The sequence below is a fragment of the Stegostoma tigrinum genome, chromosome 20 (genome assembly GCF_030684315.1).
Source record: "Stegostoma tigrinum isolate sSteTig4 chromosome 20, sSteTig4.hap1, whole genome shotgun sequence".
In the NCBI taxonomy this organism is placed as follows: Eukaryota; Metazoa; Chordata; class Chondrichthyes; order Orectolobiformes; family Stegostomatidae; genus Stegostoma; species Stegostoma tigrinum.
Window position 1 is genome coordinate 25,407,911 of NC_081373.1, and position 12,849 is coordinate 25,420,759.

Here is a 12,849-nt window from a genome sequence, read left to right on the forward strand (position 1 = left end):
TCTATTTTAAGTTGGTCAAGAACTACATCAGCAATGCAAAAAGTATATCAAATGGTCTTTACCAGTTCTGGAAGCAAGGCCTGAACTATGATGCATTAAGTTAAACCATTGGTGCTAGCATCTTCATTCAGAGGGCTCATCTGAGCTACCTTTTTGCTTCAATGGTTCAGACGGGGCAAGGGGCTTAATTACCATGAAAGGTACAGCTATGTTCTGCAACTGACCAAATATAGGTTAACTAGTTTGTGTTCAATCACCATGTAGTAACTTGCAAATTAAATTTTTGTTTGTCACTTTGCATCACCTGAGCTACGAGGTGGTTAAGCATTTTCCTGCTTCAAATCTTCTGCTATGTACTCACCATCTGGCTGTTCAGTTCTTCAGATTGTCTCCCTTCATGACATCAACTAAGCTTGAGAGCAGCAGGTGAGTGCCTGTGCTTAGGGCTTTCCCTAAGGATAAACCTTGTTCCATTGGCTGCTTCAAATGTTACCATCATCAATTAGAATGGTGGTAAAGTTTTACTGGTCAAGAAGTCCAAAATTGCTGGCAACATGTACATACTTAAATTGTAGACACAGGATAGTCTGTCCTCATACTGGTGAGCAAAATCTTCATCAACTAATTTCATGTACAAGTTGGTAGGAGAGAACATCCTCAAAACCTGGTAGACTCAGTCCTCATTCCAAGTGTGTTCCTCCATCAGTACAGATCATTAATGAACACGATTCATTACCATAATATGATTTACCTAATGTCCTACAAGCTGCATTAGAAATGATTTTGAAATCCATATAGGGTGTGACCTTGCTGTATGTCAGCGAGTATTTGGGCTGCTATATGCAGGGGTAAGTGAACTTTTCACGGCATGATAAGTCTTACATAGCATCTTCATTTTTTTTAGCATTTAGGGAGAGATGGAAGGCAAGGGAAGAGAGGGAAAGGAAAGAAAATGGAAAGAAAGTGAAGGGAAATGATTCAAGCAAGTGAAAGAGGAAATGAAGAGAAGGAAGGATGATATTCCATGGTCACTGACCACAAAATCCAAATGATTTTCTCAGTATTTCACACACCAAAGCAGCTGTAGTGAACCAAACATGCATTTCTATATAATTGTTGAGTATTGCAATCTTTCAGAATGCATATTACCTATCCCCTCCAGAGATACTGAGTGTCTATATTGATGAAAACACCTCTTTTATGAATATTCACATATGTGAAGCCAAAAAACATGCTTTGATGGGCATTTAACCCAATTTTCTCTGTGACTTATTTATTATTGTCTATTCAGGGCTAGGCAGGTCTTTTTAGGTGAATTGATTAATGACTATTAGGAACTACACTATTTGACTGTGCTTGCTCATATCAACTCATTTCATCATATACCTTCGGATTCAAATTGGGAAGAATTTGATATACAGCAAACTACAACAAAGAACTGCTTACCAGCTGTCAAATATGGACATGAACTCAAGATATTTTACATTGCCTTGGGCATCAAGTGGTATTCGGTTCTTCAGATAACTTACTTCTTCATCCGACATGTCAATGCCAAATCTTGGGGAATAAACAAAAAAAAACAGAAAATAATCATAACCAAGTAATACTGATAAAAGATATAATTCCAAGCTCTTTAGAAAAGTTTACATTCCGCAGAATACTGCAAACAACACCAGGAATATATAAGCATAGTGTGTCTATTTTACAGTATTTTAGGAATGTTTGTTTGCTGCAACATAACGTAGAAAATTTTTTTCCAGCAAAAAACATGGTCATTGCTAGGATGAGATGCTATTAGGTATCATACTCGAATTCAAAAAGTACACATTATCTAAAGGAATAATTTTTCTGTGACATTTTATAGTGCAGTGGAGTAGCACTCCTGACTCTGAGCCAGAAAGCCTATGACATGATGGCCAAATGTGTGTTCATAACAGTCAAGTAAGTTAAATATCAGTTCTGAAGAAGGTTCATTGGATCTGAAATCTTTACTCCAATTTCTCTCTACAGATGATGCCAGACCTGCTGAGCTTTTCCAGCAATTCAGATCATAGAATGTCTACAGTGTGGAAACAGACTCTTTGGCCCAAGGCCACACTGACCCATCCCACTATAACGCACCTATAACTCCACATCCCTGAACACCACAGGCAATTTAGCATGGCCAATCCACCTAGGCTGCACATCTTTGGACTGTGGGAGGAAACCGGAGCACCCAGATGAAACCCGCAGAGACACGGGGAGAATGTGCAAACTCCACACAAGGGTAGAATCAAACCCAGGTCCCTGGCGCTGTGAGGCAGCAGTGCTAACTACTGAGCCACCGTGCTGTTTCTGTTTCTGATTCCCAGCAGCCACAGTTCTTTTGGTTTCTGGTTTAGATTGAATATCAACTTGCAAATCCTTCCAACATATGCCAATGATATGTGGTGAGAATGTGACTAATTCTTGGTCAGCCATGTAATGGAAAAAAAATTGAAGCCACCACCAGCAGTGTTTGTAGTTCCTGACTACAAAATGCATGTTAAAGTGAATATTGCCACAGCAACTCAAACTCCTCAGTTGCTTAGATGGCTAGTGTGGATCGAATTGGTGTCATCAGGACAGGTTTCAATCCCTATGCCAAGTAGAACGGATTTTGTATCCTACCAGGGAATGAGGTTGTGGAACTTTGAGTTGCATCTGACTTCAGGCAGAAAACTCAACAGGATGTTTTTTCTGTGTGTCAAAATATCCCTAATCTCCTCAAAAGATTCTCCTTTTTCTTAAGGTTCTGCACATATTATTGCACCTGATCTCATTATCCCTTTTAGCCACCTGATATTCTGACTTGATTAAAGGAAGAAAAGTAGGGGCGATCACCTGATGTGGAATTTAAAAAGACACTGTATGTAAGAAGAGAGATACCTGTCAAAAATATACCAATATCAAACAAGATAGTATTTCTCCGAAGTAATGATACATTTTTGCTAACCTTTTGTCATTTGAACTTCAAAACTGTTCTGAATCAAATTTCAGCCAGCAAAATGATGTTAAGTGATTATAATAAGAGCCTGTGTCAAATTGAAGTAAATTATTGGTATCAGAAATTGTGCTTACAAGATTTCAAATCGAAGTATCTTAAGAAACAAATAGCATTTTATGAAGCTAACAACCCATTAAGTTGAGAGTGTATAATTTTGAAATATTTTGTTGTGCATTTATTAGAATGATGATTATTATTCACATATGCTAAAGCTTCTTTATTGCTTTATCCTTGATTGCTAACTAGTATAGCAATGCATCTCATTGATGGCTCAAACTCCTGTGTAAAAGGTTGCAACACATTTTAGTTTTCAATTTTTGAGCAGCGCACTCTCACATATCTGTAGGTTGGCTTTTGTACCAAGACAATTGTGTCTGTCTTTCCTCTATACTAAAAAAATTGTTGTACTAGCAGTTGTTGTACTTCAGTGATCCATACTTTACTGTATTGCCGGTTCTGTGAACTCTGAATGCACCTACAATAAAAGAGTTAATGAGTATTATTTTGTGCCACAGGTTTAGCAACATTATCAGATGTTGTGAGATAATTCTGAATGACTAGGATATTTACAGGGCTTTGCAAATCTGCAAATACAAAACCTGGAGATATAGGTTTTTGTCGGGTTTTGCCAAATTTAAAGGCAGAAACTGATTGTAATTCTTGAATTCAATTTCAATGACTGTAGATAACAATATTAAGAGGCTGGTTGAATGTGGTTCACTTAGGCCTGTGATCAAACAACCCCATGCCACCAAGATCCAATGCCTTTCATGCCCCATGATCTAGTTCCAAAATTCCCACCATGCCCTCCACAGTCACTCCTCAGGAAACTGGAAATTAAAGCTGTAACAGCAATAAAATCTGAGGCACAAACTTTCTTAAAATATTTAAATGAGCAATCTGGCCAGAGATTGAGTTAGTCCCCTTTGTGCCACCTCCATTAATACTAGCAGTGGGCAGGCACATTGCATATACGGGTCACTTTGCACAAAGCTTGCTGTACAAAAAATTCCATGTTATTACTTATGTTCCTGGCAACCCAACATCGCAAATAGTTAACTGTGCTGTCTATAATCTTATAAAAAACATAAATCATCCACGAGAAAAATTTTAAAGATGTACCTGTTTTTTAAACACATCCAGAAGGCTTGTTGGCTGATTACATCTCGTTTCTGCTTGTCAATTTCACTGCAAAGCAAGATGTTGTATCAGCTTCAAGTGTATGCACTTGAAAAGTATGTGACGTTGTGCAATTTTGTGATGCCACCTTACTTAGCCACTGGCCTTCCATCAACTCCTCTGTTAATAAAAACCATGCTTTTTGAATCTCTAGACTGGACAAATCCAATTCTCTCCAGGCAGGATCTCCCATCTTCCATTCTCTCCAGCTCTTTACCAATCTCCTCCTTTAGAATGCACCTCCAAATCTACCACTTTAATCAAGCTTTTGGTCAGAATTCCTCACTTCTCCTTCTATTGCTCAATGGCAAAGAAGTTGAAAATGTATTTATTGTTACTGTTCTTGTTAAGTGCTTTGGATCAGTTTGCTGAGTTAAATGCACGCTACAATTGTAAGTTCTTAGAACCATAGAATCATACAGTATAGAAGAGGCCCTTCAGCCCATTAAGTCTGTACCACCTAAAGTATGTAACTACCTTCACCAGTCTCACTTTCCTGCACTAGGCCCATAGTTTTGAATGTTATGACACTTCAAGTGCTCAACCAAATACTTTTTAAAGTTTGCGAGGTTTCTCATCTCAACTACCATCGTTGGCAGTGCATTCCAGAAACTCAGCGTCCTCTGAATGGAAAAAGTTTTCCTCAAATCGCCTCTAACCCTCCCGACTTTCACATTAACACTATGCCACCTGTATTATTGACCCTGAAACTAAGGGGAACAGCTGCTTTCTATTCATCCTGTCCATGCACCTCAATCTATACACCTCTATCTGGTCCCTTCTCAACCTTCTCTGCTCCAAAGAAAATGATCCAAGCTTATCCAGCCTCTCTGCATTGATGAAATGTTGCAAGCTAATCCCATCCAGTACAGTTACATGCTTCATGAAATGTGGTGACCAAAACTGCTCACTGTACTCCAGCTGTGTTCTAAATAAAGCTCAGTACAATTCCAACATAACCTCCCTGCTCTTATAATCTATGCCATAACTAATAAAGGCAAGTGTGCCGTATGCCTTCTTAACCACCCTATTAACCTGCCTTACTTCCTTTGGGGATCTATGGAATAGTACCCCAAAAACCGTCTGTTGTTGAATCAGAATCTAGACTGACATTTCAGTTCATTACTGATAGCAATGTGTGTTGTCAGGGGTTCCATTTGTTGACTGAAAAGTTATACTAAGCTCTCAAACCCAGAGGATCAACTGCTCTGCATTGCCATTGAGACAGGTGCCCCCTTATTAGGCTGCAAGGAGAAGAGGAGTATGCCTCTATTTTCAAACTCCCTCACAGGACAGGAAATTGCTTCATTATTCAAACAGGCAGGTCCCAGCTTTTATTGAGGAAAGACTCCCAACAACTGCTATCCTTGGCCCCAGCGGCTCCCCTTGTTGTTGGGGCATTGGGCTCTCTGGATCTGATGGCGTAGCTTACACCCCATTCTTTCATTGTAATGATTATCAAGCATGTAAAATCAAATATATCACTTACTGAAAACTTCCTAAAACGGAAAGGAAATCATTGTGTAACAGTTCCATTAGCTTTGCCTCCGTGGCAGTTACTGAGGATTGAGAACCAAAGCTTCTGAGTTTGTTAAATCTGCACAGGACAATGAAGAACAATTAAAAACACTACAGACAGAATTCACCTTTAAATCATTTCACAAAGTGTGTACACTGCATTATTTCTGCAGACAAGATATATTCTGCAGGACCAGCTTTCTGTTATAGATACACAACAAAGAAACAAGTCCAGACGAAAACACCTGCTGTATGACTACACTGTCACCTGTGATTTTCATCAGTTATAATACGGTGAGGTAGTCCGTTTCCACTTCTATCTTGAAAGTTGTGAAGAAACTCCATATAATTTATTGTTGCTGCGTCTTCTTGAAGTCCACAACGCAAAAGGAAAGTATTTAGCTGGTCTTCCTGCAACTGAAGGTTGTATTTTTTCAAGACACATAAGAAGTTGTCTCTGGATACCTTCATGAGAAAAGAAAATGATTTACTCGATTTACGCGCTGACACACTAGCACAAAGTAAATTTTCTGAGTATGCTTAACAAGCTAACTGACTTTATATTAGTACTTAAAACCAGTTATTATCAACAGTTATCCTGTAATAAGTGATTTATCATTGTGTTAATATTTCTTCATCCTGCCCTATTTCTCATTTTTATGTACTCATATAAATAGCTATTTATGTTAAACTGTTACCAGTTGACTACAGTGAAAAGTTAAATCAGGTAGAGTGTAAAATGGGCACCTGGCCTAGTCCTGTTAATTTTCCACTTGATGGGCTAAGTTAAAACATCCCATAGCTTTTGGACATAACTTTTATTCTGGTATTTAACTCTAAAAGGGGCCATTATTTTGACACAGTTCATCTTTTTTTTAAAAGCCTTGTATTCTGCTTTTCTAATGTTACTGAGACAAGACTATTGGCAACCTCCATCTCTCTACAATAGACTGCATAATGGGTCATTCAGTTAAGAGATGTTTCTCTCCTGTGTGCTGACATGCACCCTTACCTCAAGTTCCAGCAAAGAAGACTAACAGCACCATTATATCATTATCACTTCTCCACTCACCAGATTCATTGACTTTATAGCCTGTCAAAGCTGAATCAGTAAATTAGTGTTTAATATTTGGAAGAGTATTTACTTTGTGGATTAATTATACTGGGAACAGAGTCAAGGCTCCATGGAATTACTTACAGTTAGAACTGTATCTTTTTAGTCCTGCCTGGACTCCTGCCCAGTTTCCATTGTGTCACTCAATCTGTTAATTTGGCAATATAAATATTCCCTTTCCAAAACTGGATTTTCTTTAAATAGTAGCAGAAGTGTACTGTTTTCATTAAAAAATAATACCTCATAGAAATCATGCAACAATGAGTTCCAATACATGCTATATGCTTTCAAGCAAATATAAAATGTTTACCAAACACTGTTGTGAAGATAGTGCCCCTTAATTGTCTCCACTAAATAACTCTATGTAGCTACTCTGTTAAGTCCACAGCCTGTTCCAAATGTCACTTGAAAATTGGCCATTTAACCTTTTGGCACATTCCCTAAGGAACTGAATAGGACAAAAACTAATTTGTTTTGAACACTGCAATATTAAGGCTTTTTAAGCTCCCCCTTCCCCATACTGACGTACATAATTCCTCCTGACTGGTACAGAAAAACACAAATGGAGGTTAAAAATCATTTCAGAATAGAATGCAACTTTTGAGCAACCAATGCAGTTTCACCAACATTTAATGTCAATGTAGGTCCAAAGAGCACCAAGTTACCTTTCCAGAGTTGTCTTGGTCATAGTAATAAAAATCAGTCAGCATACTCTTGAAACCCTCTCTAAACTTTTCCTTCAACCAGTTTTCTATGTTCAACGTCAATTTTCTCTCCATGTCTGCTTTGGTTTGGTTTCTTCCTGGAGATCCTGCATTTGAATGTGAAATGTTATCCACAAATATAAAAGTAAATAAAATCCATGTGGGAAAAGCAATTGGATCCCCAGAAATGTGACACATTTGTTAGTTCATATTAATATCCATGCCAATCTATAACTGTGCCACAACTTTTAAACAGCAAACATTGAACAGCAGCATATTATTTTGTGCTGATTACATTTGATTGTTTACGAGCTGGATGGAAAATAAAGGAATACTGATTTCATTTTATTTTGGATTTCATGTAGAGCACAGCTCCCAGAATTCAGGTTCACATATATGTTCTTACACCTTCAAAACCTAAAATTTGTTCCAATTAAAGGCACTTTAAGGTGATTGATTAACACGTACTTTGTTTTTAATATCTCTAATGCTCATTTAAGGGGATATTTTATCTCCCTCTACCTGGTTTGGTAATTGCATATATCCCAGGACCTTACAATGAGTCATAAGATACCCTTATCTACCAGGAGAACCCCAGGTTTAGGAAGTAAATCAGGGCCTATGGCATAAATAGGACGCCAGTGCCATTTATACTAACTGCTGAGCAATGGAGACTAAGACAGAACAAAATAGAAGTGACATTATTTCGATGTGGCCATGAAGAGAAAGAATAATGTGGGCTACAGCCATACTGGACTCCCCAGTCCCAATTGCAAAACCAATCTCCACAAATTTGGTTTCTTCCTACCCTGGAGCTGGAAATTTGCCTCGCAACACCATCTGTTGCTTGCAGCTCACTGCAAACATGTTAGCAAGGCCTAATCCTGAAAATATAATGGACATCACACTGGCACTATGGAACAGCCAATCAACTGCTAATGGTTAAAATCAACCCCGTCACTCCATGAGGAATAAGGAAAGCACCCAGACATACTTGGTTGATCTTCTGGCAATGTGAATCTGGTCGTCTTGCCAGGTGCTGATGGAACTGCTCCCCATCTTTCTCTGTTCTCACCTGTTGTTTGAAAACCCAAAGCCCTCATTAAACTGTCAGCTTTAACAATCCCAAGATCATCTGGGTCATACCTGGAGATGGAGTTGATAAAGGATAGTGAATAATGAGTAATCAAAATCACAGTCTAGAAATTCAAGTTCTATATGACCGTAATGACTTGTTTTCTTTTCAAGAAGTACTCACTTAAGTACTTTAGCTGTTTATGTAATATTATGTAAAAAGTATTGTCATTGTGGAAAAAAAAAGACCTAATGATGACAAGACTCCTCCATTGTGTTGTTCCTTTTATAGAAGAGCCACTGAACATCTACAAATTGCATCAATTATATTGGGGCGGCTTCTGAAAGCTAACTATGAAGTTAATTGCTTTGCTGAATCTTGTATCATAGAGTCATAGAATCATATGTCACGTCTTATCGCCTATCTCTTGCATAATCTCACAATTTTTTTACAAATACGATTTTTACTCTTAAAACAGTTGAGAATTATTGTGGACAACTGATGTACTTTAACAAATGCTACCAATTGACCAATTAACTGTACAGGGATCTGTAAAGCTGCACTGTAAAGTCACAGCTGCTGACTGGAGACCATTGCTGGAATATTGGTTCCAGCAAAACATTGCCTTGTTTATTCTGTCTCTTCTTGGAGTTCTTTCTTTCCACGGGGAACGCTCCAGTTATGGCTGTACTCAGAGAGCAGGGACAAGCATCCACGTTCTCTGAGCATATTGATCTCTATGACTCTATGACTCCTCCAAACTCCTTGACATTGACCACAGGTTTTCTGTATTTGAGAATTATCTCACTGTGCATTCCCATCAGCCTTTCCTGAATTCCATGCCTCATTTGAGATTTCTGCAGCAGATCTATCTGTGAGCTCACACCTGGATAACCGGTTTCCCCTATCACTATTGCAGGTGACTCAGTATCTAAACATATGCAAATGCCTCCTCCAAACTATTCTGGAAGTGTTTCTTCATCATTATTCCATATTTCCTCTTTAATTTCCTGCTCCTATACCTCTAACTGGCCAGGTCCTTGTCCTCTGAAGGGAGAAATGCACATCAATAACGTTGCAACGTGCATGTGCAAAGATGAAGCAAGTGTATCCTTAAATCATCTGATGCATGCAAAGCAGAAAGGTTGTGGGATGAGGGGGATGTGAGATGTAAAAAGATGGTTTAGATCTTCATTTCTGATTTTCTCAATACTGCTGCTGGCCACAGCCTCCGACAACAGTGACGAATTGCTGCTGCCTCCGATATTGCACTGTCTTGTAATGCAGTGAAGAAAAGAGTGCATCACTGAGTGGGATGTGATAGTAATGATAATGGTTAAATAGTTTTGAAGAGGTAGCATGGAGAACTGAGGGCCGTGTGACGCTTATGGTTCAAGTTTAAGGTTGTGACATATGGATACACTCATAAACCTTGACCAACATGGGATGCCATTGAACATTTTGTGGCACTGCATTCAATCCTATACTGCTGACACTGACCGTGGAAGCTGGGCACCTTTTCAGTGGCCTCCTGTGCTTAAATAATCTCTCTCCTTGTTATCTCCTGCACCATGGTCTCCAGTGCTACATCAGAGCAACCTGGCATCTCCACCCCACTTAGTTGTGTTATTTCTCTGTGTTTACTAGGTCAAGCTAATTCTTTGAAACAACATTCCTTCCTCTTAAGAGGTACAAGTTGATTCTAACGAATGCAGTATAGCATGAACTCGTGTGAGCATCTCCCAATTTTATTCACTCAACAGCAGCTGCATGCTGCATGCTGCAAATGCATAAAAACTGCATGCAGCAGAGTAAATGAGTGCAGTTTAATCCTGCATCAGAATCCCAGGTTTTCAGGAGCTGTCTAACTTTGCCCCTTAGTTTGCAATCTCTCAAAGTTTTAGTATTTTAAAAATAGAATTCAAGTGTTTTAAGACAGATCCATTGACGGAAAAATTTTCACTGTAGCAGCATTGGTGAGAGTTATGTTCAGAACCAAGCAAAGGTCCTGATGCAGCTGAATCAACACAATTTTACAATGGACAATTATACAGCATCATTAGCCCCCTAAAAACGTCTCCAACTCTGAGTTATATTCAGAGATTTTGGATGGTTACTTAGCTGAATAATTAGCAAGGATAAATTATGGAATTAAAACTGCTGTGGCTGTTGATCATTGGAAGACTGACCCTCATCTCTATACTCCAACAACTCCTTGCTCCCACCAACCCCTGATGGATGCTCCCCCTTCCTCAAAGCCCCCAACTCAACACAACTTTTAAGCACCCTATAATACAATACACATCCTGACCTTCAAGTCCTCATCACCAGACCATGGACTTGACTCTCACACTCCCAGTTCACATCCTATCCCATTGCTTCCCCCAGACTGAATATCTCTGATCCAGACATTTACTGACCCAACCTCTACATATCCAATAACTCTCTACCCTACCCAATATTTCTCATTATCCCTCCCTTGCTCCGAGCTACCAAAACCCCTGGACACCGAATTCCCAACCTAACCCAAGCCCTCATTCACACTTGACACCAAATCCCTAACTGCTTAGCCTGCATCCGCTCACTACCTGGCACCTGTGTACATCCCCAACCCACCTGCCACCTGTACCCCTTCCACCCCTGCTCCTCCCTGGCACTCTATTACTCACACGACATCCTATTCCTCTCCACCCCGGCACCTTGCAGCACACCCACCTGCCACTCAAACTTATGGAATTAAAAACTGCTGCAGCAGTTGGCAGTTGTAAAATTGACCCTCATCCCTATATCCCAACAACTCCCTGCACCCCCCCCCAATCCCTTGATGGAAGCTCCCCCTTCCTCGATGCCCCCCAACTCAACACAACTTTTAAGCACCCTATAGTACAATACACATCCTGACCTTCAACTCACCATCGCCACACCATGGACTGGACTCTCACACTCCCTTACTTGACACAGTTCCCTTCTCTCTCCATCTATCAAAGTGGCTACATGACATTTAAACCACAGAACATTGCACCTACTACTGAAAAAGCGGTGTTTGGTTTCAGTATCCACTCGACTGTTGGCTGTGTATATCAATGCCCTCATGTATGCCGCTCAGCTGGGAAGGTCCTGACTCAGATATTCACAGAACAAACCCCACCAAAGTTAAGTGGGCAACTTTTAGTCTAATCTGACTCAGAAATAGGGATTCCAACCAGATCACAAGATTTATTAACCACATAATGGAAACATGAACCTGTTCATTTTAAGTGTTTTAACACTTGCAACAAAATACCAGGCAAAGAAGCATTGTAAGCCTTCGAAAATCAGATTTTTTTTGTGTTTTAAACATACAAGTCCTGTGGAATTGTAAGCATGTCATCAAGCTATTTGCTACAAACCACTTCATTACTTATAGTGCAGTCATTAATAATACTCTGTACCTTTTCAGCAGTTTTATGAATTCTTCTTGTTCCATTTCTATTCCCAGCTGATGTAAAACATTTTGAAATGTGACTGGATACATTCTACCATTATCCATTTTTAGAAAAAGATCTCTGAGTTCCAGTGATCTGGAAATAAGGCAAAATGGTTTGTTAGGCAAATTTATACACTTGTACATTCCTAGCTGCAAACTGGTTCCTAGGGACCTGTTTCATCAGAAGGGGCATGTTTGCATGGTTCCATTGCAACTATCCTAACAATTGGCAAATTACTGACACTGATTATAGAATAACGGAGTACAGAAGAGGGCCTTCAGTCCATTGATTCCGTACCACTAATAATATATTCCTACCTACATTGGTCCCACTTTCCTGTGCTATACCCACTGCCATGAAGGATAATGGCCTTAAAAGTGACATCACCCTCTCAGTTTCGTGAGGCTAGCGGGGGAGGATAAAATTAGGAATTATTCAAGGTGCAACCTCTGCCCTATTTAGTATCATTTTATTTTAAGTTGACTGTAATTAATCTCCCTTCTTAACGAGATTGATGAGTTTTATTTTAAAAAAAGTCAATACTTATACTATATTGGTTTATCATAGCACACCATGAAAAATATTCATTGCATTTCTCAACGTTAGTGGTTTGTGCGTACAACTTATGAACCTTGTTTCAAAATCGTGTTATGAGAAATTTCTACTGAGCCACAGAGGAGAAGATGACCACATGCTCTGGGCTTGTGTTGCTTTATTTTTGTTGATGTCAAATTATTCCTGTATTATTTCAATCAAATAAAACTTAA

The 12,849-nt window shown here is 39.2% G+C and overlaps 1 protein-coding gene across 1 annotated transcript in view; it reads right to left on the reverse strand.

Moving 5' to 3' along the window:
- LOC125461685 (EF-hand calcium-binding domain-containing protein 6-like) overlaps positions 1 to 12,849 on the reverse strand; it is a 42,776-nt gene that overhangs the window by 18,037 nt on the left and 11,890 nt on the right. Inside the window, exons 6-12 of the mRNA XM_048550688.2 lie at positions 12,047 to 12,175; positions 8,535 to 8,686; positions 7,502 to 7,647; positions 5,991 to 6,187; positions 5,694 to 5,801; positions 4,148 to 4,213; positions 1,447 to 1,557 (exon numbers count right to left, since the gene is read on the reverse strand). Of these exons, the coding sequence (XP_048406645.1) occupies positions 1,447 to 1,557; positions 4,148 to 4,213; positions 5,694 to 5,801; positions 5,991 to 6,187; positions 7,502 to 7,647; positions 8,535 to 8,686; positions 12,047 to 12,175 (909 nt within the window). The remainder of the gene's footprint in view (positions 1 to 1,446; positions 1,558 to 4,147; positions 4,214 to 5,693; positions 5,802 to 5,990; positions 6,188 to 7,501; positions 7,648 to 8,534; positions 8,687 to 12,046; positions 12,176 to 12,849) is intronic.